At 39.6% G+C, this 24,806-nt stretch overlaps 1 protein-coding gene across 1 annotated transcript; it reads left to right on the top strand.

The window, feature by feature from the left end:
• Positions 1–8,709: 8,709 nt before the first annotated feature.
• Positions 8,710–19,066, top strand: LOC5576561 (isocitrate dehydrogenase [NADP], mitochondrial). Its single transcript, XM_021856314.1, has 5 exons — positions 8,710–9,062; positions 17,554–17,666; positions 17,725–18,308; positions 18,368–18,619; positions 18,684–19,066. Exons 1-5 carry the CDS (start codon positions 8,966–8,968, stop codon positions 18,967–18,969), a joined length of 1,332 nt encoding a protein of 443 aa, XP_021712006.1. The 5' UTR covers positions 8,710–8,965; the 3' UTR covers positions 18,970–19,066.
• The last annotated feature ends 5,740 nt before the right edge of the window (positions 19,067–24,806 follow it).

The following is a 24,806-nucleotide window of genomic DNA, read 5'->3' as shown; positions in this document are numbered from 1 at the left end:
GGCGCTGCATTCTTACGATGTTTATGAACACAGCGCACTATTCAAATATAAGTCGCAACGCTTGGAGATTGAGAAAAAATATATTTAAAAAAATGTGTGTCCTTATTTCTGTCAGATCCATAATACATTTCGCAGATATATGGCCAGGTAAATTACAATTGAAGCAAACAGGAGCATTTGACAAGAGTTTTTTGGACAGATGAATCGTTTGAAAAGGTTTCAGAAGACTTGAAATTGATGAAAATCCACCCATTTTGGCTTGGTTCTTCAAACGACGATCAGGAATACCTTCAATCACATAGTCAATGAGCTCATCTTCATCCATTTTCAACGGCATGGCTAGACTTCTTTTTTCAACAAAATATTCCAGAAATGTCTCCTCCATTCTCCATTTTTGCAGTTCAAGTTTTCTGTTTACTTCAAATGTACTAACTGTAACAGTGAAGGTCGTTTGAATAAGATTGAGTACTTCTGAGTAGGTCTTGTTGAACAAATTTGTTTGTGGCGATAGCCAAAGCTTTGCGTTTTTCTGCAGGTGTTTGACAATTATAAGTTTCATAACTTCTTCTTCAACCTTGAACGTTTTTCTAGTCTGTGTAACATTTGTCAATGTCCTATTGAAGTCGGATCACATAAAATCAGTCAAAGTGTTATAAATCGTGTTCGTGACAAAGTATCGGGTGTGCGGTCGATAATCGGGAGCAGACTGTGTCCCCCGAGTGCAATAATCCTTCAGAGGAGTCGTTAATTTAAAACTACCTCCGAAACTGAGATACGAAGTGGTGTGTTAAAACAGCCATAACTCCGCCCCTTCAACTGTGACGCGAGTGACCCACGATTCGCGCCTTGAATTTCCGCGAGTGCCCTTAGTGTGTGTTGGTCGCTGAGACCGCGTCCCGGTGCCCGTACCCGACGCCTATTCATCCAACGGCGGCGGTGACATCGCTACGAGCGGAGCGGCGTACGTAAATCGCTCACGAGTGGCAGAGTAGGCAGCCCCTGAGGTTAAGGTAGGTTGCATGAACCTCTAATTTGTGATATCTGCTCTACGGTATTGATGAAAGAATTCACGTCCATGCTTCCTGCCCATAGAGGACCACTGGTCTTATTAGCGTTTTGTACATGGTACATTTGGTGCGGAGGTGAATCTTTCTCGACCGCAGTTTCTTCTGGAGCCCATAGTAGGCGCGACTTCCACTGATGATGCGTCTCCGTATTTCACGGCTAACGTTGTTATCAGCCATTGACAAGGATTTAAGGTAGACAAACTCATCAACCACCTCAAAAGTATTCCCGTCTATCGTAACACTGCTTCCCATGCGGGCTCCGTTGCGCTCGGTTCCGCCTAACAGCATGTACTTTGTTTTTGACGCATTCACCACCAGGCCTACTTTTGTCGCTTCACGTTACAGGCGGGTGTACAGGTCTGCCACCGTTCCAAATGTTCTGCCGACAATATCCATATCATCCACGAAGCAAACAAATTGACTAGATCTTGTGAAAATCGTACCTCGGTTATTGAACCCGACTCTCCGCATGACACCTTCTAGCGCGATGTTGAACAGCAGGCACGAAAGTCCATCACCCTGTCGAAGTCCCCGGCGAGATTCGAACGAACTGGAATGTTCGCCCGAAATCTTCACGCTATTCTGCACATCGTTCATCGTTGCTCTTATTAGTCTTAAGAGCTACCCGGGAAAGCTGTACTCAACGATCATCGTATCGCATTTATTGATGGCATCTTGAGAGGGAAGACCACTTCCGAGATCCTCTGGTGCTTCATTTTCCGACCTCAAACGGCTTCGCAGGAACATTTTTCGCATCCCACTTCTGATATCTGTAGTAAAACACTTATTATCAGTTTCAGAGTTTATTCGGGAATGATGTCTGGTCAGTAGAATGTCAATGATTATCCTAAGTCATAGTCTAGTATTATTGGAATATGCTACTATATTATTATAATTAACAACATATTATAACCGGAATGGCCACCGGGAAACCTGTAATATGGGACCATAACGTTTTAGCACCAAAAGTAAGCATGCGAAGGCTCAATCTTCATGATTTTGAGCCCCTGTGACTCTGCTAGTTCAATTATAGATAAATGACCCCTTCGGTTCTTCTGGACTACCGATAAACCATTACACAGTGGCGCATGGCCGGACAAAACCTCAAAAATTCATGTTCTCAAAATCACTCGTCAATATTTTTTATAGACTTCTATACTATTGAGCGACAATTTCTCAAAATTTGAGATTGATCTGTTCTGTTTTCGATTTTGGCAGCATCGTTAGTGTGGGAAAGTCAGCTAAGTTGGACTGCTCGAAATTCATCAACTATGATTCACCTAGCAAACTTCAAACAGCTGTATCTCAACGAAATCATAACCGATTGAGGCTCAATAGGTTTCATTTGAAAGCGTAGTTATAAGCCTTAGTTTTAGCTTTAATAATATAAATTTTAACATATCAAGTTGTTTTTCCAAAATTTTGTTAAATTTTCAAAACTTCGTACGTATTATGTGAAGTGTTTCGGAAAAATGAGTCACTCACTATGAAGCAGCTAATCATCCATACTTTCAAACGTGCAATAGTTTTTCTTGCCCCTCTTTGCCCCTAGAGGTGAAAATTCCATTTTCATTTTATATTATAATTTATCGATTTCATCATTCAAATCTATATTATTTGTCATAATTCGTTTGAAACTTTAGTGGAATTACTAAAAGGAAGTTAAATTTGTATCTTTAGTTTGGGTTTAATAGTAATAGCCTTTTTATACGATTAGATGAAAAAACTTTATTTGGACCAATTTCACAATAAAATCGAATTTTCAATTTGACTGTTATTTCCAACGGGATGATATCAGGTATGCAAGATAATTATTAGATTACCATTATCAAGCATTTTAAGACGTATTTGAGGTTTTGTCCGACCTTTGTATGAATGACCGCCACTGTGCATTGGTCATTCATGCCACCGGAGATATCTGTATTGTGCGACATTTCAGTTTTGTACCAAAACTAGGCATGCGACAGTTCATTCTTTATGATTTTGAATACCTGACACTATTCTAGTTCAATTATAGCTGAATGGGCACTTTGGCTCTTCGGGATCATTCTTGGGTGATCACAATTAGCCTTTTCAGAATATCTATTCAAAGTCCACTTGAATACCTATTCAACAATATGAGGACGGTTCAGACTACTTGTTTAGATACGAAACTACAGGTTGTCAAAGTAAGGGTCTCTAAAAGGACTTTTTTCAGATGTAGCAGATTCTCGGTGTGAGTTTTGTTTGATCCTTCCACCTGGACGCTTGTTCCTGTGGGGGCGGGCGATGAGGGCAGGATCAAACATGTCGCACGTCGTTCGCGTAGCACGGTGGAATAGTATCGGCTCGCGTTAGTAGTGTTTGATCCTTTGATCTTATCGCTTGCTCCTGTAGGGCGAGTGACGAACACTTGTTCGGAGTTCAATGCTTTTATCGAGTAATACCGCGAGTCCAGTTAGGTGCATTCATTAGAAATTATATATTTATCGTTTACCAAAGCGAATCCGTTATCCAAACCTTTCCCATATCCAAACATCCAAACTACTTGTGGAAGGACAGAGGACTCCTCGGCTTCCATAAAGCATGTAACACGTCAACATTTCCCTCCCATCCCTAAATTGACCTGCATTCGGACGCAGCCAGGGCCGTTATTGTTTGTTATAATAATGAGAGCACAAGTACTTACACATTGAGGATGCTCGTGATTCCGAGTAGTGTCAGTTGATTCTCTGTGTAAGTACAGCTGGTCTTACAATAACGGAGTAGCAGGTTTTTCTCCATTCTTTGGAGTCATTTCTCATGAATGATTTTGAACTCTTAACTTCATTTTAACAAGAACACTTATTATGTTTTAAATTCATAACAAATTCCAAAAACTATTTGACTAATTTCCTACAGGTTTGCAGCAATATGTTTAAAGCCACTATTCGAGTTTCCTGGCTAGACTTTAGTATAATTAAATTCCTCAAGGAATACCGAACGGTGGCTTCAAAGCTTTTGCTACAATTCTCATGAAAATTAGGCGAAATATATTACGAGATTTGATCACAATTTCTTTCTATTCCATTAAATTGATTCTGAAATATGTTTCAGGTTCGACTTGAAAATAATTAGCCTCTCAAAATTTCAAACTTTTCCCTCCCGTTTCTTCCAAAAATTCATTAACTTCGTCAAATCTTTAACTGAGATATTTCACTGAAAGCTCTACTATAAGTTTCTCTGTGAATTCCGTCAAAAAGTTTTCCAAAAATATGTACACATTCTTTCGCAAAGTTTATTAAAAGCAATATTTCCAAAATGCATAAAAAATTGCGTCAGCAATTCTTCTATTTTTTTAATTCCGCCTTAAATCCCCGGATTACACCAGATTCTGTTTTTGCACGGGGGATGCGTACCGTACAAAAAAAGTAATGACTGGCAAGGGCAAAAGAGTTTATTAAGATATACCTTAAGAAATTTGTAAGAAGCTTCCTTAGAACTTTTCTTTAGAAATAGTTTTATCAATTATTGTGTAATTCCAGAGCGGAGTTCCTAGAGGTTTCTGGCAGAGTTCATCGCTGTCATAGAGGTTAAGGTTAAGATACATCGAAGCCAAACCTCAAATTTTCAAGAGCACAAATCTTGAGAACCGAACATCCGTTTGAGCTGAAAACTTAATCGATTAGTCACCAACAACTAGTGACCAATCGATTAAGTTTTCAGCTCTAACGGATGTTCGGTTCTCCAGATTTGTGGTCTTGAAAATTTGAGGTTTGGCTTCGATTCATCTTCACCTTAAGGAAGGAATTCTGTTAGATTCCAAGGATAATTTCTAAAGAAGATTTTAATGTAACTTCTTGAGAAATTTGTTTTTTTTTTCAATTCGTTAGAGTGGGTACATTTATCCTGTAATCATTCACCTCTACTGAAAAGATTATAAATACCGGGTACCCCCGTTGGTTTGACCTCATTTATTCTGAACACTTTTTTATTTGTACCCCGCTAATTTGCCCATCGTTCAGATTAAAAATGGTTCAAACATCATTTAGCTCATGGAACGGAGTAAAGTTAAATGGAACGCTGTGGAACGAACCGCAGAATCAAAACAAAAAAGTGAAAGAGGTAACCAGAAATACGGTTCTAGGGTGACTAGATGTTCAAATTAAAAATGAACCCCGATGGTTTGCATAAGGTACCGTTAAAATTAGCGGGGGTGCACGATAATCACTTATTTTTCGTGGTTTCCTTGTCCATCTATTGTTTCTTCCAGTTTCAATTTTTTTTCTGTTTGCTTCGCATGACGCTTCCTTGAGGAGATTAGTTTAAAAATCTTTTCATATTCCAATAAAGCAACACTTTTAAGAATCTAAGTATAAAAGGTTTATTCTAGAAGTTTTAAAAATTTGCACTATTCGAATACTTATGGTTCCAGAAAGTCTACTAAGCCCTGGAGAAGGTCCATCAGAAATTCCTCAACAAATTTCAAGTAATGCAAATTTCCTTCCAATATTTAAGGTGAAGATAAATCAAAGCCAAACCTCAAATTTTCAAGAGCACTGATCTGGAGAACCAAGCATCCATTTGAGCTGAAAACTTAATAGAGTGGTCACTCGCTGGTGGTCACCAATCGATTAAGTTTTCAGCTCAAACGAGTGTTCGGTTCTCCAGATTTGTGCTCTTGAAAATTTGAGGTTTGGCTTTGATTCATCTTCACCTTAAATTCAGTGAAATCTTACATTATGAATTTTTCCATAAAGGATTGTTGGTAAAAAAATACCACCATTTTTTTCGGGATAAACTTCTACAGTTCTACCACAATAATTTAAAATAGTTCCCGAAAAAAAAAAATGTTGAGAATTTCTGCAAGTAGGAAAAAAATTATTTCTACTTCAACCTGTTCGCCAAAGTATCACTAAACTTCGAAGATCATGCAAAACATTTTCTAAGATGTTCAATACAAATACCTTCAGTGAAAATTGATTTTAAAAACTATGGAAAAGAAACAAGAATTGTTGTAGTAAATTCTTAAAAAAAAAACCCTAAAATTTCCAACAGGATTTAATCAAAAACAATTGTAATTGTATTTTCAATTATTATTCAATATTTTTTCTGTGTGTGTCACTCTAGAAATCTGATATAAATAAGATATTGAGAGATTCGTGAAGCAATTTGTAAAGACATCTCTAAAAATTAAACTGTGGTATTCCTGGAATGTATGGAAAGTGGATAGATTTCTAGATGTTATTCATAGAAGAATCGTGGGATAAACATTCAGGAAAAATTACAGGGTAGTTTCTAGAACCTGAAAGAATACTGATGGAATTCCTGAAGATTTTTTGAGAAGTACAAAAATGAATTACAAAATACTTAAGTAAATCTATTGAAAAATTTCCTTAGGAAAATCCCCAAGAGAATCACTATTGCTGTTTAAAGAAAGAATTCTTTGGAAAATAATTGGTTGAATCTCTGGTGAAGGGAAAATCTCAAAGGAAACAAATATAAGTTTATGCAGAAATCCTGATCATCTTGGATAACTCATGAGTATTTTCACGGAAGAATTGTTGAAAGATCTTTTTAACGTGTTTCGCTAGAAACTGTACAGGAATGTTTCAATTTAGACAATTTAGAAGAAATTAAAAATATTATTTTCGAGGGAGTCTTGAATGGATGCGGGAAGCAACATGAAATTGATTTTTGGAGAAATCTAAACAAACACTTGAAGAATTCTCTGCGAAAAGAAACGCAGAACATCTCTGAAAAATCTCTATGGACTTTTCCCCAATTAAATGATTTTTTTTTTTTTTTTTGAAAATCTTGTAGAATATTGGAAGAAATCCCAAAAATAACACCTGAAAGAATAATTTAATGCTTCTTTGCAGAAGTCTTGGTTTTCAGCATTTTTCAAGCAATCAATTAAGAATTTCAGAGAGATTTTCTGAAACTTTTGTTTCAGAATCTGAAGAGAAACATTAGAAGAACTCTTTGAAGAATTTGAGGAAAGAACCCTTGCTTGGTAGTTTTTAAGATAATTGTGGTGAAATTCTAAGAATTTCTTGGAGAAATCCTAAGAAATTCCTGAGAACCCCTAACAAATTATTATTGAACAACTGAATGATATTTTAAACTAACAATTGAAAACCTTCCTATAGAAGTGTTTAAAGGAGTTTCTAAAGCATTCTCGGAGGAGATTCTTCCAGATTTTTTTTTGTTAAGCTCAGAAAGCCTGAATAATTTTCAGAAAAAAATCTTTTGAATAATAACTACTTATCTCGAAAATAATTTTCTGTCGGATTCCCAGGAGCAACTCAGTGAAAAGTGGTAAAGTAGTGCTTGAAGCAAGCACTGAAAAAGTACGAAAATAATTTACGAAAAATTCCGCGTGGAAGTTCTTAGAGAAAACTCTTAAAAACACATGGTTGAGTACCTACCTGGAAAGTTCTTTAAAGAATCACAAATGATATTGATCGTGATTTCTTTGGAATAATCTCTTGAAGGATTTTTTCCGTGTTTTCCGTGGCAAAATGTTAACTACGAAATTATTTGAAAATCGTGATTATTGCGACCAATATTACTTCTTTAAAATAAGAATTTGCTGTCCCACCTAGGCTCCCTCCAGAAAAAAAATCCTAGCTATGCCAATGGCGGTTATCTATGCTCATGCTCAAAGCACATACTGATCATCATTAAGTGAAATTGTAAACCGTTCGAACTATTGAGGACTATATTACCCTTCCATAACCAATACCAGACGGAAGCCTTTGAAGTAATATTCTGTATCGGTTCGGAATCTTGCTTTAAATACAAACATTTCCATTTCACGATGGCGAGCAAAGATCAGTCAGAGCGTGCTAGTAGTATTTAAAAAAAACTTGCTTGGTGCTTTTTCGCTTGCATCGCGATAACAGATTCTAAATTGTTGAACTTAAGAGATAAAAAGATAAACTGCTTTGCGACGATGACCGAACAAATTATCGTATCAGTCATTAGCCACAGCAGGCCACAGCAATGTGAATACAGCGCACTATCAATAAACTGACGCGACGCTCCCACAGGAAATGCGCGGCCATGTGCATAAAACGCTATGCCTAATCATACAGCGTCCAACGTATAAGTGTCTTACAATGCAAAAACCCACCAGACACTCTCATTGTTCATGGCTCGAGAATAGGTACCTATCTACTTTACATGTCTCGCTTGGAGTGGTTTTAATTAATCTTGCATCCCGCGCTCGCATGCATGGCTTCCTGTTGCGTCTTGCGTTTCGCAGCGCCTGCTTTGTGAACACATTTTCACGCGTAACCCAAACCCAGCCCTCTATGAGGCATGTTAATTTGACCGGGTAACCGATTAATCTTTCCGAACTTAATTATAGTATTTTTAACATGCAGATTATTTTGCTATCATTTCGCGACTTAATTCTAGTGCAAATTCCACCCACTACAAGCACCGAGTTGGCATATTTTTCATAAACAACAACACTGTGTGATATATATACAACTCTATGGGTCGTGTATGTGCAAAATATTCATAAAAAAGCCGGCATTCTTGTTTACACTCTCCGTTCCCTAACTTGCTGCCTATCTCTCTTCAGAGAATCCGGCGCGTCGTCGAAGCGTATACGTACACGACCGTCCAAAGCACCACTACATCCGTTGCTTTTTCGCGACCAGTAAGCATTTCGGAACCCTAGGAGTTCAGTCTCGGCTTGCCGGTGTCCATTGCCGCACATACTTGTTAGCTCTGGTCGCTTGCCTTTGAGGCGACGCGTACATCGTTTCTTTCAACCCGTTATCAGCTGCTCTAAGTCACTGCTACTTTTACTTCTTCTAAAAAATATCGCGGTCCATCCATTGTTCCACGGCCAGCTGATTTTGTCTATTCAAAAGTGTGAAGTTTGATATTGTCCTGTGTTCAATTCAAAGTTTATCGTGTCGAAAATGGCTCGTTCGTTGATGCGCTTCGGCAAATATCTCGGCCAAAATTACACTGCCACCGCAGCGCCCTCCCTTTCGGTGACATCCGTCCGGAACAGGTGTAAGTATTTTTATTTGCGAAGTTTTATTTATCAAAGTATGTCTCGGAGAATTCTCAATCCCGCCGTCGTAGGTTTTTTGTCACGTTGTACCCTCAGCCTACTTGTCCACACTTGTGTTGCTCCGGTTATACTTCTAAGACGTAGCACCGCGACGATGTTTTGACGGCACTGTAGTTCAAAAGTATTGAGATAGTAACATTTTCAAAGCTTGTTTTGAAATAATTTCAGAACATTTATTTTTTTCGATTTAATGAGTCTTCAAAATTATATTAATTTATCAAATCAATAAGCATTTAATGTCTGAATGGTAGGTGCAGTTCACTTTAAATTTTGTAACAATTCCCTTTTAGAAAATAGATACAAATTTGCAAATTGCAACGTTTTAAATTATTTTTGGAGTACGGTGTGCCTAAAACCATTATTAACGAAAGAATTTGACACCTACCATTCGTAATATATAGTATTCAAGCAGCTTCTCCGTGAATTTGAAAATATTCTAACGAAGGAATCGAAAATTATCGTGATTTGAAGGTTTTCAGTTTAAATAGCTAGGTTATTCACATGCTTCAACATATCACATTTCTCGCATAACTTGTGATCTCGCCCTAAAAGCCATTGGTAACCGAGTGTGTAGCTCCTCGTTTTTAAGCAAATGAATGGACCAGGATAAAAACTATCACAACTGGGAGATAGAGGAGGATCTCCTCTTTATCGTAACATTGTTCAATAACGTGTAAATCCATTCGTTTGCTCGTAAAGAGCAAGCTACACACTCGGGTACCAGTGGCTTTTAGGGAGATATCACAAATTATGCTTAGATTTGCAATAAGCGTTCAAAAAATGTGATACCATTGTATATTTTCTTTGATTATGAAATCATTTCGTCGAGAAAATAGGAAATTACAGTAATTTGTATGCATACCATTATTTCTATAAAGTTTAGATCAGAGCTCATCTATATGCCTTTGTCATATTAATGAACATTATTTACAAATAAAAATGTCCAAAGGATTGGCACTCGGCATTCAAACGATATACAGTCAACTCTCCTTTATTCGATATTCCGTATCTCCATCTAACACGATGGTCCCTTGTTTTGTAAATCGATCATACTTAACTAGATGGTCCCTTCAATATAGAGTTATGGCGAGTTGACTGTAGTATGCAAGCATCTTCAGAGTTAGTTTGATATTACTTTATCGTAAGAAAACATAACTAGAGTACTTTGAAGTTTTTGACCTGGCTTTGTGATTGTAAACCTGGAACGAAATAGTTAGATCTTAGCATGAAAAGGTTAAGCACCACGACATTTCATACATTGATGTTTTTCTTTACTGGGACGCCCTAATGCCGAGCCTCCAGTTGGAAAATACGTTTTGAATTTGTCCTTCGTTAAGTTTAAAACGCCATACTTTCCGGCAAAAAACGAGCATTAACAAGCCCAAACTCTAGAGCGACACATTGTAAAGCAAAATGCAAGAGGAACCGAGCAAAAGTGCATTGCCTTTTTCAATTAGGCTCGCACGAAACAAGGTCATAAAGAAATGCAGAAGAGATTTACGGCACTTACCTGCTTCTTCAGGTTGCAGATGCTGTCTGCAGCTGAACCTTCGCTGCATGTGTTCCGTGTAAATTCTGAAAATAAGCAATAAGAGTAAAATGCGAATTCATTGAACTCCTTGAGTTGCAAAATGGGTCACAGGTAATAGCGGCTCAACAATCGAACAATGTCGAAAATTACATTCTAAGATTGGTATCTGGCGAAAATTATACATAGGTACGGGATTAGTATTATGTACTGCAAAAATAAACACGCTTTAGGCAAACATTTTAGAGCTGTATATAGGGCCGCAATCATAGGGAAGTAGAGGGGGGCATAGTCCAGGCCCCAACATTTTCAAATGTTATTACTCAATACATTCTTTAAGTCTTATTTTACTTCATGGCCCAAAAAGTTGGAACTGATTTGTGGTACATAGTTAGAAAAATTGCTATAATCTTTTCTACATCAATTTGTAAATCCGGTCCTGCCTGTATACGATAACACAGATTTCCCAACTCGGACAAACTTTGGGACCAAAAGAAGATGGATGGAGGCTGTGAACCGTTTCACCGTTTCACCGAATCGTTTAACTTTTAGTTAAAAATTGACAGTTCGATAGTTATTTCCCCTCCGGTTGATAATAACCCTGCTCTGGAGCATGGTTAAACTTGACAGTTCAAAAGTTATTTTCTGCTCCCGGTAATTTGAGAATAACTATCCATCTGTCAAATTTGTTCTGAAATACTATTCGACTGTCAAAACTCAAATGGAGCGACCGCGAAGTTTATTTTAACCATATTTTAACCTATCGAAGTGTCAAATTTTAATCAAAAAATAAACGAATCGGTGAAACGGTTAACAGCCTGAGATGGATAGTTTTTGAATAGAAAAAAACGCAGTAGGTGGCGCCGCGAACGGTTATGTTTTCAACTGCCTGTCACGTTTTTTTCGGGTTCTGTGTGATTTTTACGAGATTTCGCTGGTGGTTTGACCGGTGCTACGCCATCAGGATAGTTTTTATTTAATTTATGACAAGTGCGATTCTGACGAGAAATTCCAACAGTTATATATTATTGTTTCATTTCATTGTGCCATTTAGCGCTTTCGCCTGTTGAAAAGAATACGTTCTTAATTGTGGTGCTAGGTTTGACAAGTGCTGGGTTACATTAATGTGCTAAATGAAAAACTGATTATTTTAATCCAGAATTAATTGTCTTTTTCCGTCCAAAGTGGAAACCGTGTCTTTATTCGACGGTACCGTAAATTCGGGTGAAATTGATCAAATCGGGGGCTGACAAAATCGGGTCATTACTGTATAGAGATATTTTTGGAACATGTCTTAATAGTGCCCAAGACTCTAAAAAGAGACCTGCTTACCTGGGAAATGTATTGTCTGTTTCATTCGGAACAAAACGCGCCGCCAACTTTTGAACAGACTGAAAAAATTGTCGCCAGCAATCCAATCAAAGGAGGTTATTTGCCTTTATGTTGGCAAGACTGGTGAAATGTCAAATGCTAGAAAATAAATCAAAGGAGGTGATTCGCCATTGTAGTGGTAAGACTGGTGAAACTTCAAATTCACAGCGGTTGCTTGACTGGCGACGATTTTGGCGACGGTTTCACGGTTTGTTTCATTACAAATCGTCGCGTCCGATAGGGTGCAAAATTTACAATACTATTTTTCGTATCTGTTGTACGTTTTGCTCTTTTTTAAAGTTTTTATTTTTGTAAAATGGGCGAAAAACATTTTTGTAAAAAAATGGGAATGTTTTTACCTATGATTCACATGCTCATGATCGACACTCAACTGGAACTGGGGACTATACTTACCAATTTGGCAATCTTTATTGTTTGCTTCCTTGTCTAAACATGCTTTATGCTGAATGAAAAAAAATCAATCAAAAGGACTTAACATCTCAAGTAGCGTTTTGATTCAAAAGATTGTTTGGTACAAAAAGAATAGATTCTATCATGTATTACTGTATCAGGTGTTCTTAATTTCTCGTAAAACAGTACGGCACATATTAGTGCTCGTGTTACTTGCAGGTTTGTTCAAAACTATCCTTCAGATATTACTCAAAAGATTTTTTTCTGGAATTCTTCAAGTTTAATTTTGTTATAGACAATTTACACCGTCTTCAGCCATAGGCTGCACAGACTGAACATAACTAACATTAGACAACGGACACACGGAATGACCATTGGACCAGTGAAGAATTTTTCGTTTGACAAAAAGTTTTCTCCGACTGGGGCGGGAATCGAACCCACACTACGTAGCACAATACGCCTAAACGACTGGCGCCGCTAACCGCACGGCTACGAAGCCCACAATTCATACTTTCTAAGAAATCCTTTTAAGGAATTCCTCCAAAGATTGTTTCACAAAAATATCAAGAAATTCCCAAGTGCTGCAGGATTTTATCCAATAATTCTACCATCGCTTGCTCTATGATTTCCTTCAAAATGCTCGTTTAAAACATCTTCAAATTTGTAACTAATATGCCAATATTTTCGTCAAAGATTTTATTCAAAATTGTAGTTCAGGATTTCTTCAACATTTTAATCACAAATTTCTCTAAGAATACCGTAGTCCGGGGGCAAATTGATCACTGGGGTGAATTTGATCAGATACCAAATAGGATTTTCTTTCAAGGATACCTAATACTTCTTTAGAATCATAGACATTGGATGTTTTCTTGTTTATAGATGTCTTATGATGGTTTTGAACTATTTCATTTTTATTAAGGACATTTTTGTACAGATATATTCACAGTTTTTAAGGTATAAGCAATACTGTTAGAAATGTCGGTACTGAACAATCCGCTGGTGCTAAGCCTACATGCAAACGTTGAGTGTTAAAAATGTTGTGTAAGCTTGAGTGTAAACTACTGAACTCATTTTTGAAATCGTACAGCACTACAAGCGTAGTCTTTTGCTCATAAAACTGTTTATTCTCGAAAAACCTGCTTATTTCAATGTAAATTGCCTACATTAAGGCGTATTATACAGATTTTCAAAATTTAATTTTGCAATAAAATGTTGTTCAATGAAGTACTAGTTTTGTGGAAATGAATTTGAGTTCCAAAAGATAAAATAACAAAAAGTTGTGAAAAAGTGATCAATTTGTCCTCGGATTTACGGTACCTTTAGAAATTTCTTCGAAAACTCTTACAAAAATTTATGCTGCATTTCTTCTATGAATTCTTCGAGAAAGTTCCCAGGAAAATCTTCAAATAGTTTTTGCAGTAATGTTTCCACAGATGTTTGTCAAAATATGTCAAAAATATCAATAGGTTTATAAAAATGTCAAGATTTTCATTACAAAGTATTTAAAAAAAAATTTGTAATTCAGGAGATATTTTAGAAGAAAATACTATAGTAGCATTTTATGAAACGTGGTTATGTTTTAAGGTAACCCTTGATTAAATCCCACAAGGCTCTCTGAAAGAAATCCTGAATTTTTGAGGAAATCTTGGAAGATTTCCTAGACAAAATGCTAAAATAATAAAAAAAAACTCAACAAAATCTCTGGATAATATCCTGCAGGAATTCGTTTAAAAAAATGTAGGAACTACTGGAATGGCTGCTGTAGTATGTATTAGCTGGTGCGAAATCTTAAGTAAACTTGAAGAGTTCATGAAGATTTTAATTTCTGGAAGAACACCAAGTCGAAAATATTGAGGGATTCCGTAAAGAGTATTTAATAAATTTCAACGAATTTTGGAGGAATTTCAAGAGCAATTCCTGGGAGTATATGTGGACAAGTTCTTTTGAGAATTCTTTTAATAATAGTACCTGTGAAAAAAGTCGCGTAATAGTCTCTTAAGGTCTCTCGAGTACCTATCAAATTTCACAGCAAGATTCATTGCAAGCAGAATAAGAGAAAAGGTGACTTTAGCGGTCATTTTGGTTAAAATAGAGAGTAGGGGCAAGACACCTCTAGTGATATTAGCGAGATAAGTTAAAATTAAGTGATATTATTTCTTGTATAAGCGGGGACTCCATGTAGTTAGTCATGATTTAGATTTATGTTTTAACGCATAACAAAATGAAACATCCGAGTGAACTAGAAAAAAATATGTGTTCTCTAACTTAATGGTCCCTTCAATATCTAGTTAGGGAGAGTTGACTGTATTGCATTTAAACATGTTCTAGACAGAAATAAGTCGATCGTACTGTCAGTTCATTCATCAGACACTTTCACATCGTCGGTCTAAACTGCTTTATAAACTCCAATCCAAGCATTAAAGAATCATGTATTATTATTATTTATCTTTATTAGGGAGATTTTCAGCCCTTGGCTGGTTCATCTCCGTAAAGAATCATGTAATTATACTCACCATTGAAACAGTTTAAGGTTCACAAATTTCGAAATAGGTTTTCTAATTCGTCTATTGAGCTAGACATCCTGTTGTCTATCCAGGTATGGCAGATTCAATTGATGATAGAAAGAAACCCAAATGCGAAGTCCATCTGAAGTGTTCTTTTCGTAATTACTACCGGATGATCTGGAAGTGACTTGATTTCTATATTAAATTTGAGGTGAATCAAAGTACACTTCCAGCGGATCATAAATATTATGAGCTTCAAAGTTGCTGATAACGGGGAATATTTGCATGACCTACATCCTGCAATTTTCAAACCGTGTTTTGACTAATTTCAATAACATAGAAAATAAAAAACACATACGATCACTTCACGACATGAACTTATACTACATGGAGAAATGAGTTTGCCTGTGTTAACTACAATGACACGTGTTATCATGAAACACAATGGGAGGTACCCATCATCTTCAGAATACTCTTGTCCTAATTCGTTGGCTCACATCAGAAAACCACAGTGCGTTAGACACTCAGCTGATAAGCTTTCCCAGCCATTTGAACTTGGCCGTCGAAGTTCAACAATTGAACTTGCTCTGCATTCTGCTGGTGACGTTATTCATGGTGTAAAATTGGACGATAACGATAATGTTTACAGGCATGCAAAAAAAATGTGTAGTTCTATTTTTAAATACTACGAGGGACTCCCATTCAACGTCAGCGTAATTTGAAATATGAAGCAATTCATAGAATAATCTCTTAGCCGATTAACATTGTGTGATGGTGATTGTCTGTAATACTTCGAAACTTAACAACGTTGACTCTGAAGATGGTTTTCTTCAGATGGTTCTTCCTCTGCTTCTTCTTGGCATTATGTCTTCACTGGGACAGAGTCTACCTTTCAGCTTAGTGTTCATTGAGCACTTTCACAGTTATTAGCTAAGAGCTTTCTTTGCCATAGTTGCCATTTTTGCATTATCATATCGTGTGGCAGGTACGATGATACTCTATGCCCAGGGAAGTTAAGGAAATTTCCATTACGAAAAGATCCTGGACCGATCGGGGATCGAACCCAGATACCTTCAGCATGGCTACCGTTGTAATGACTACATTTTATATGTGCGAGCTCATGCATCACCTCTAAGATATTGTTGATATGAACTAACTACACGAACCCCTGCAGGCTACTGCCTGGGTATACATATTTACAATGTATTTCGCTCATAGCGCTACCTCTACAATTCTTACCCATAAACATCTCCACTGCCGGGTGTGTTACGTATTCTCAGTGCAGACAAAATTAAGAATGAACACAAACTTCGCTCAACTACTTCGCGCGACCAAAACGTCGCTGGCGACCTTTTAACGTTAGTGCTTGAGCGAAACGGGCTATTTCAATGCGTCGCTGGAGCACTAAACTGCAAAGCGTTCAATATTCCAGCGACGCGACAATTGAGCGACGTTGCAGCGATTACTCGGATGCACAATACCTGCTCTCCAACACTCCTCCTCATCACACAACCTCCGAACCACACATCTGCAACCGAGCTCCTTCTGTCCTCTAAATTCCTTCTAGCAACGAGCTTCTCATAGCTTCGAGCTTCTCTTGGTCAGCTACACCATCCTCCTCTTGGTTAACTGCGCCGTCCTCGAAGCTCCACCTGACTTTCGAGTTCCTCCAGCCCTGAGCTCGTCCTCCAATCTGCCAGCGTCCGCACCTGTTCAGCTTAGTTCTAAGCATCTTGGACCACGACGCTTGGGTATCTCGTCCAAGATACCTCTAGATCGCTTGGGTCTTTTGCCGTGCTTCCATGTCGTTGTGAGGCTTATTGCCGACGGAGAGGGTAAGTGTGTCTCGTTCGCCATCCGATGCTGACGAAGGATGAATGTGGTCCCCAATGTACGATCCTCCGTGGAGCGTCTTCTAGTGGCTAGATGAGGGTTTTTGTGGGTTATCCGGAAATCGAACCCATGACCTTCCGCTAATAAAGTGAAAGTGTAACCTCGAGGCTGCGGGACCCCCCTATATTTACAATCTATTTCGCTCATAGCGCTAACTCTACAATTCTTACCCAAAGACATTTTCACTGTAGGGTACATCATACACCTACTCTCCAAAAGATATTCTCGTCAATCGCTGGTTCCTAGACGAGTCGTGTCGCATTCAGTTCCTCCCACCAGCATGTATGTAGTTTGTTTTTGACGCATTCACCACCAACCCACCTGTGTTGCTTTGCGATTCAGGCACTTCACCTTGTCTCATCCTCCCGGTAGAATTCGAACAAACTAGAGAGTTCGCCCAAGACCCAAGAGCAATTTTGTTTTTCGTCTATCCTCGCCATAGTCAGTCTTAAGAGTTTCCCAGGAAGCTGCCCTCGTCCACGATTGTCCTCCAAGCATATGTGGTCAAAACTGCCGTATGATGCTTTAAAATCAAAGAACTGGTCTGTCATCGAGCGGCTGTCCACGGAGCCGGCATGATAACTTCCCACGAAGTTGTTTGCTATTGGTGACAAACGATGATCTGAGATAACACGTTGTAGGCATAAATGCCAACAGTGATCGCCCAAGTTCTCACATTCCAGCTATGTATGGCATAATTAAAATAAATTTTCTTTTCCACAGCGTCCGATGCTCGCATTCAAGTGGCTAAGCCGGTCGTGGAGATGGACGGTGATGAGATGACCCGAATCATCTGGCAATTCATCAAGGAAAAGTTGATTTTCCCCTACATTAAGGTATGATCCGTCCATATCTTCATCTTGCCATTCAATAGACAAAACGTTTTTTCCACAGGTCGAATGCCTGTACTACGATCTAGGACTGCCCTATCGCGATCAGACCAACGATCAAGTGACGATCGATGCCGCGCATGCTATCCTGAAGCACAACGTAGGCATCAAGTGCGCTACCATTACCCCGGATGAGGCTCGCGTGGAGGAATTCAAGTTAAAAAAGATGTGGCTCAGCCCGAATGGAACCATCCGTAACATTCTCGGAGGAACGGTGTTCCGTGAGCCGATTCTGTGCTCCAACATTCCACGGCTGGTACCGGGTTGGACCAGGCCCATCATCATTGGCCGTCACGCGCACGGAGATCAGTACAAAGCCCAGGACTTCGTCATACCCAAGCCGGGTACGGTGAAAATGGTTTACACTGCCGACGATGGAACTACGCAGGAGTTCCAACTGTACAAGTACAAGGATGGAGGTGTTGCCATGGGAATGTACAACACCGATGAGTCCATCGCCGCATTCGCCCACTCTTCATTCCAGATCGCTCTCGGCAAGAAATGGCCGCTATACCTGTCGACCAAGAACACAATCTTGAAGCGTTATGATGGCCGCTTTAAGGACATCTTCCAAGAAATTTATGAAAAGTATGTCATTTTATCCAAATCAATGCTCACGCTTAAATTAACTGAATCGCCTTTTACAGGAACTACCAGAAGCAGTTCGAAGATGCCAAGATTTGGTACGAACACCGTTTGATCGATGATATGGTTGCCCAGGCTCTCAAATCCGATGGTGCCTTCGTGTGGTCGTGCAAGAACTACGACGGAGATGTGCAGTCCGATATTGTCGCACAGGGTTACGGTTCTCTAGGCCTCATGACGTCCGTATTGATTTGCCCTGACGGAAAGACCATTGAATCGGAAGCTGCTCATGGAACCGTTACTCGGCATTACAGGTAACAACAACTGCTTTACAATGATTGCAGATGAATAACCGTCGACGACTTACTACTCAAACAGGGAACATCAAAAGGGACGCCCAACGTCGACCAACCCGGTGGCATCGATCTTCGCATGGACTCGTGGTCTGGAACACCGCGCCAAGTTGGACAACAACCCGGATCTGGGCCGTTTCGCCACCGCCCTGGAGAAAGCCTGCGTCGATTGTATCGAGTCCGGTAAGATGACCAAGGATTTGGCCATCTGTATCCATGGAGCCAAGAACACGAAGGAAGGCATGTACTTGAATACCCAAGACTTTTTGGAGGCGATCTCTGAGCAGCTGGAACGTTCGTGGAAGAAGTAGGATGTATGTGTGAGTGCCATTAGGTTTACACAAGTGCGGAAAGATTTGCGTTAGAATTTAAGAAACGGTGATAAAATAAAGTGAAAAAATGCCAATATTGGTTCTAGTTTTCTTGATCACTGTTTAAACTGATTGCGCTTACAGCATAAAGCTGATCTGTTCTCGTTCACTGTACGATGGTCTGGAGTCCTCCAATTACCTCACGAAACGGAAGTCTGAATCCTTACCCTTTCTACCTCATTTCATAGGCTAATCTTATAGACGATTAGTCACTGATTTCTAATTGGGTGATGAATTTGAGCATCTGTCATAGCGATTTGGTTGAACGCAAAATCTAACATTTAATGTTCCAACCCGTCATCCTATTGTCTCCACCGCTTGGGCACCCAGCGTTGCCAATCTTCCAGATTTGTCTGGAATATTCCAGATTTTTGAGGCCCCATTTTACAAAAATCTGGAAGATACAGATAAAATTTGTAACTAATTTGTAAGGTTTTGTAATTAATTTGTAAGGTTCTCCATATACGTAATAGGAAATCCAGACTATTCCAGACAAATTTTCAAAATCTTCCAGATATTTTTTTTAAATTGACTTGACATACGTGTGGGCACCTCGCTTTTGAGAATCTTGAAACGACGTCGAAATGCTCTTCACCGTAGACTCCGTCGACACTCATCGCTTGAAAACATACGTAGCTTACGGTTTATGGACAAAAGGTCGAAAGACAAAAGGTCGAAAGGACAAAAGGTCGAAAGACAAAAGGTCGAAAGGACAAAAGGTCGAAATTTGCATGGTGGGAAATTTTTCCTTCTTTGAAAAAAGATTTTCGACCTTTTGTCCCTTTTTTTTTTGTTCTTCGACCTTTTGTCCTTTCGACCTTTTGTCTTTCGACCTTTTGTCTTTCGACCTTTTGTCATAGATTCGTAGCTTACATCGCGCATGTGATGAGTATCATGAGCTTAATTCGTCGCTTCACAAGTCGTATGTGCTACGAGTGCAATCCAACCTTCAGCGATTTCAAAAACACTAGAACTAGAATTAGAACTACATAAATTCTAAGAGGAAAAGCTCGACCATCCCGATGAGTGGTTTCCTGAATAAGAACCTTAGACAAGAATCCTTTAGAGAAATACGAACTTCTTTTCCGCTCAATTCTCATCTAAGGTGGATCCTGCTGTTCCACATGTTTCTAGGGACCGTTTAGATTTGGATATTTTTCATATTATGCTCGCCATGGTTTCGCAAGCTTTCGATAGTATCGGCCGCGTAGAGGTATGGAAAATCATGGACGAGAACAGCTTTCCCGGGAAGCTCACAAGACTGATAAGAGCAACGATGGTAGGTGTGCAAAAGGTTTCAGTTCGTTTGAATCCCGCCGGGGACTACGACAAGATGATGGACTTTCGTGCCTGCTGTTCAATATTGCACTGGTGTTATGCGGAGAGCTGGGGTACGTTTTTAACGAGATCCTGTTAATTTGTTTGCTTCGCGGATGATGTGGACATTGTCGGCCGAGCATTTGAAACGGTTTACCGAACGGTGTGTACGAACATTTAAAACGGACCGAAACACAAGGCAGCAAAAGCTAATTGGACTGGTGAATGCGTCCAAGACAAAGTACATGCTAGTAAGTAGAGCTGAGCGCGACAGGGCTCATCTAGGATGCTATGTTACGATAGACGGGGATACTTTCGAGGTGGTCGACGAGTTCGTCTACCTTGGATCCTTGCTGACGGCTGATAATAACGTGAGCCATGTTTCACGGCTAACGTTATTATCAGCCGTCAGCAAGGATCCAAGGTAGGCGCATCATCAGGGGAAGTCGAGCGTACGATACCCTCCACAAGAAGCTGCGGGCGAAAAAGATTCGCCCCTGCACCAAATATAACATGTACAAACGCTCAAAAGACCGATCCCAGTTTCAACTACATTCACGGAAAAAACGGCCGCCAGAGCGATTTGGACCACGCTGCATCAAACGTTCGAACGGAAATCAGTTTCGTTATTGTGCATCCCGATAAAATTCAGAGAGAGAACTTCGCTCATTTTCCTCTTCTTTATCAACGAACTTAAGGTAACATACGATAGACTCATCGTGGCATCCATGAACAATCTATGTTCAAACTATCGTTGAAAAGAAAATATTTCTGTTTTATATCATATCGGTCATTCGGTGATCTATCGGATCATATGCTTGCTAGCAACAGGCATGATAATACACTCTCCGTTCATTTCTGTCTTGTAGAACCGATATCACACTCCGAAAACTGCAAAATTGATAATCATTTATGGATAGCAAACAGTTGCACCTTAAGCACCGCCAACACATTTTCAATCGGAAGGATTTTGGCGCGCTCGAACTGACAAATTCTATGTTGTAGTGAAACTTCTTCCGTCGACGTGATGTTGGACTGTTTTCAAAAACAGTCGAGATAAAAGCCGAGCCGGCAGAGCAATGACAGTTAGTTCGTTCAAAACTTCGCTTCGGAAGTTCAACCGGCGAACTCCAGATTGGTGCTGCGAAGTCAATACCTTCTGAAACAACTTGCCGGAATGAAGCACGACAAGAGACGAACAATGGAGGAGCACATCCTAGCGTTCGAAAAAAAGATTCGAGAGCTAGAATCGGCGGAAGTTAAATTCGACAAGTCGGTGGTAGTGGAATTTGTAAAGTCGAGCCTGCTCGGCGAGGACACAGAACGGCAGCACAACGGGAACAGACCGGACTCGTTCACAGCTCTCGCTGGACGAAGCGGTAAGTTTGTGTTCAAGTGCCACGCTTGTGGAAAGCCCGGACACAAGCGAGTGAATAGCCCAAAAAACGTGAAAAATGAACGCCCTGCATCGAAACCGGAAAATACAGAGAAGAAGAGTAAAGCGCACGTGGCAGAATCTGGTGGTGACGTGGCCTTCATGACGGTTGACGGCGACCCACCCAGAGGAAATTTTGCTGGATGTTGAACAGTGGCGCGCCCGAGCACATGGTAAAGCGAAGTATGCACTTCAACAGAAAAGTAATCGCCTATCTCGATGCGTGGGAAATTTCTTGCAAGAAATGCTCAAGAAAAGCATTTTTCTTTGATCGCAGTACGCAGTTGAAAATAAATGTCATTTCAAATGGAGCTCACTGTAGGAAATTTCTTGACCATTTCTTGAGCAGAAATTTTTACTTTTCTTGAGCGGAATAGCATACCTAGCTTAAGCGACAAAAGTTTATTGCAAAATACGGATACGCCTATCGTCATTAACGTCGCCAAGTCTGGAGTGTCGCTAACCAGCCGTGTTACTGGCGAAAAGTAAATGATTGCCAACGTGGAAGGTAAGCAGATGACTTGCACGGTTCACGACGTGCTTTACGTGCCAGGATTGTATGCAAATTTGTTCTCCGTGGAGCGAGTTGCAGACCGTGACATGGAAGTGACATTCAGCAAGGATGGTGCGCGAATCACACGTGGCACGAAAGTGGTGTGCACTGCGAGTCGGAAAGGCCGACTGTACGAATTGGACGTGGATGTACCGAGGATTGAGTCTGCCATGGCTGCTGATCCAGAGAGTAAGTTGATGTTATGGCATCGCAGGTACGGCCACATTGGGAATACTGAAGCTCGTCCGAAGTAGCATGGTTGAATGTCGGCGGAAATTTGAAACCGGATGCAGATGTTTGCGAACTGTGTATGATGGGGAAACAAGCAACAATCAACAGCTTCATCCTGAAGCTCGGATTTCAAAATTGTTTTGGCTTCAAGTTCCCTGGAAGAAATTCGAAACATTAAGCAACGTTAGGCAAGCAAGTTCGAGATGGACGACATGCAGAAGATGAAAAATTTCCTGGGCCTTGCGGATTCAGTACTTTTTCTGCTCTGCTGAAGCGTTTCAGCATGGACGGCTGTAAGCCGGCGTCATCTCCTTTGGGCGCTAATTTGAAGTTGAAGAGGAAAAAGGATGGCGACGAAGCGACCCATCACCCTTGCCGGGAGCTAGTGGGTTGTTTGATCTATTTGATGCTATCAACTCGCCTCGATACATATTAGCATTTCGGTTAACACCATGAGTCAGTTCCAAAGTTGTGCAACCAATGTGCATTGGAGCAATGTGAAACGCGTGTTACGGTATCTCCAGCCACCTTTCATTGGATTATCGACGTGACGCTTGTGCCGATCCATTCATTGGATATGCAGACGCTGATTGGGGTAGTGGACACGAGGACAACCAGTTCTGCCCACACATCGCCGAAGAGCCTCGCGACCAGAAACCGATAAAGCATCTGGACATTCATTACAACTGCATCAGAGAATGTGTCCAGAACAACGTCATCAATGTGAAGTGTTTCCCAACTGGAGAACAACTGGCGGATATCTTTACGAAGATCCCGTCTGCTGCTGCTCTCCTGAAACATCGATCCACACTGGGTTCAAGAGGAGGTGTTAAAAACTAGAATAAATTAGTAGACCAATTTTAAATAGGCTATGGCAGTAGGCCATGAAAATTTGAATTCTATTATATAGGGTAATCAAAGTAATTTGGACAGACCGTTACGCGTATATAATTTGGCCATTTACGGCAAAATCAAATGGAAGTGGCCAAATTATATACGCGTAACGCTCTGTCCAAAATACATAAAACACCCTATACCACCCGTGTACTTTAACTCGTTCCCTTTCTCCCCTAAACCTTGTACTAGTAAACATCTTGTTTCTTATCATAAAGACGGTGAGAAACGGGATGTTATTAACTACAGAGGTATTATAACTAGCGATGGACGATTTTGAGTCGATGTTTCATACTGATGTTTTTGTTTAGACTAATCGGTTTTTTGAATCGATGTTATAGGCACAAAAAACTAAAAAGAATAGATTTCCTGCATTCGTTTTTTTATTCATTCTTTTCATAAATTAATATTTAATTAATATTTCCACCGAATTTGAAAAAAAAAATCAATTCGAATTTCAATTTAATTTGAAATTTTAGATGATTTGGTTCAAAAATTATTAAAAGAACAATTTTATTAAACATCGGAAGGGAAATGCATATGCATATAAGCAAACCTCTAACCGTTTTTGAACAAACTCGAAAATCGAATCGATTCAGACCGTTTGATTTAATCGATTTGACGGGTCAAATTTAAAGCTTCAGTACAGGTCGGACTCGATTATCCGGGATTCGATTATCCGGAATTTTAGACTCGATTATCCGGAATTTGTTTTTTGATTTTTATGCATGAATCGGAGATAATTTGGTACTGCACTATACAATATGAATGGTTTTGCAGTTTTGAACGTATTTAAGAATAGGGGGGTTTGAAAAAGTGTTATTTTGTGTATGCTGGTCAATTTTTTCCCCTACTGTTCCTATAAATAATTTCTGGCTTCACGTCCGCATCATATAAATAAAACAACGAAAATAGATAATATTTAAATCTTTTATCAAAGATTTCAGTGCTTTTCTTAGTGATTCGATTATCCGGGGGATTTGATTATCCGGAGTGAAATAAAAATCGATACTCCGGATAATCGAGTCCGACCTGTATCATCATTCTGCTTCTTCTTGGCATTAACGTCCTCACTGGGGGCAGAGCCTGCTCCTCAGCTTAGTGTTCTTATGAGCACTTCCACAGTTATTAACTAAGAGCTTTCTTTGCCTAAGTTGCCATTTTCGCATTCGTATATCGTGTGGCAGGTACGATTATACTCTATACCCAGGGATGTCAAGGAAATTTCCATTACGAAAAGGTCCTGGACCGACCGGGAATCGAACCCAGACACCTTCAGCATGGCTTTGCTTTGTAGCCGCGGACTCTAACCACACGGCTAAGGAAGGCCCCATTGTTCCAGTCAAA

This window comes from Aedes aegypti, unplaced genomic scaffold, assembly GCF_002204515.2.
Source record: "Aedes aegypti strain LVP_AGWG unplaced genomic scaffold, AaegL5.0 Primary Assembly AGWG_AaegL5_hic_scaff_1529_PBJ_arrow, whole genome shotgun sequence".
Lineage (NCBI taxonomy): Eukaryota > Metazoa > Arthropoda > Insecta > Diptera > Culicidae > Aedes > Aedes aegypti.
The sequence above is the reverse complement of the archived record's forward strand: the minus strand, read 5'-3'. Positions and strand labels throughout refer to the sequence as shown.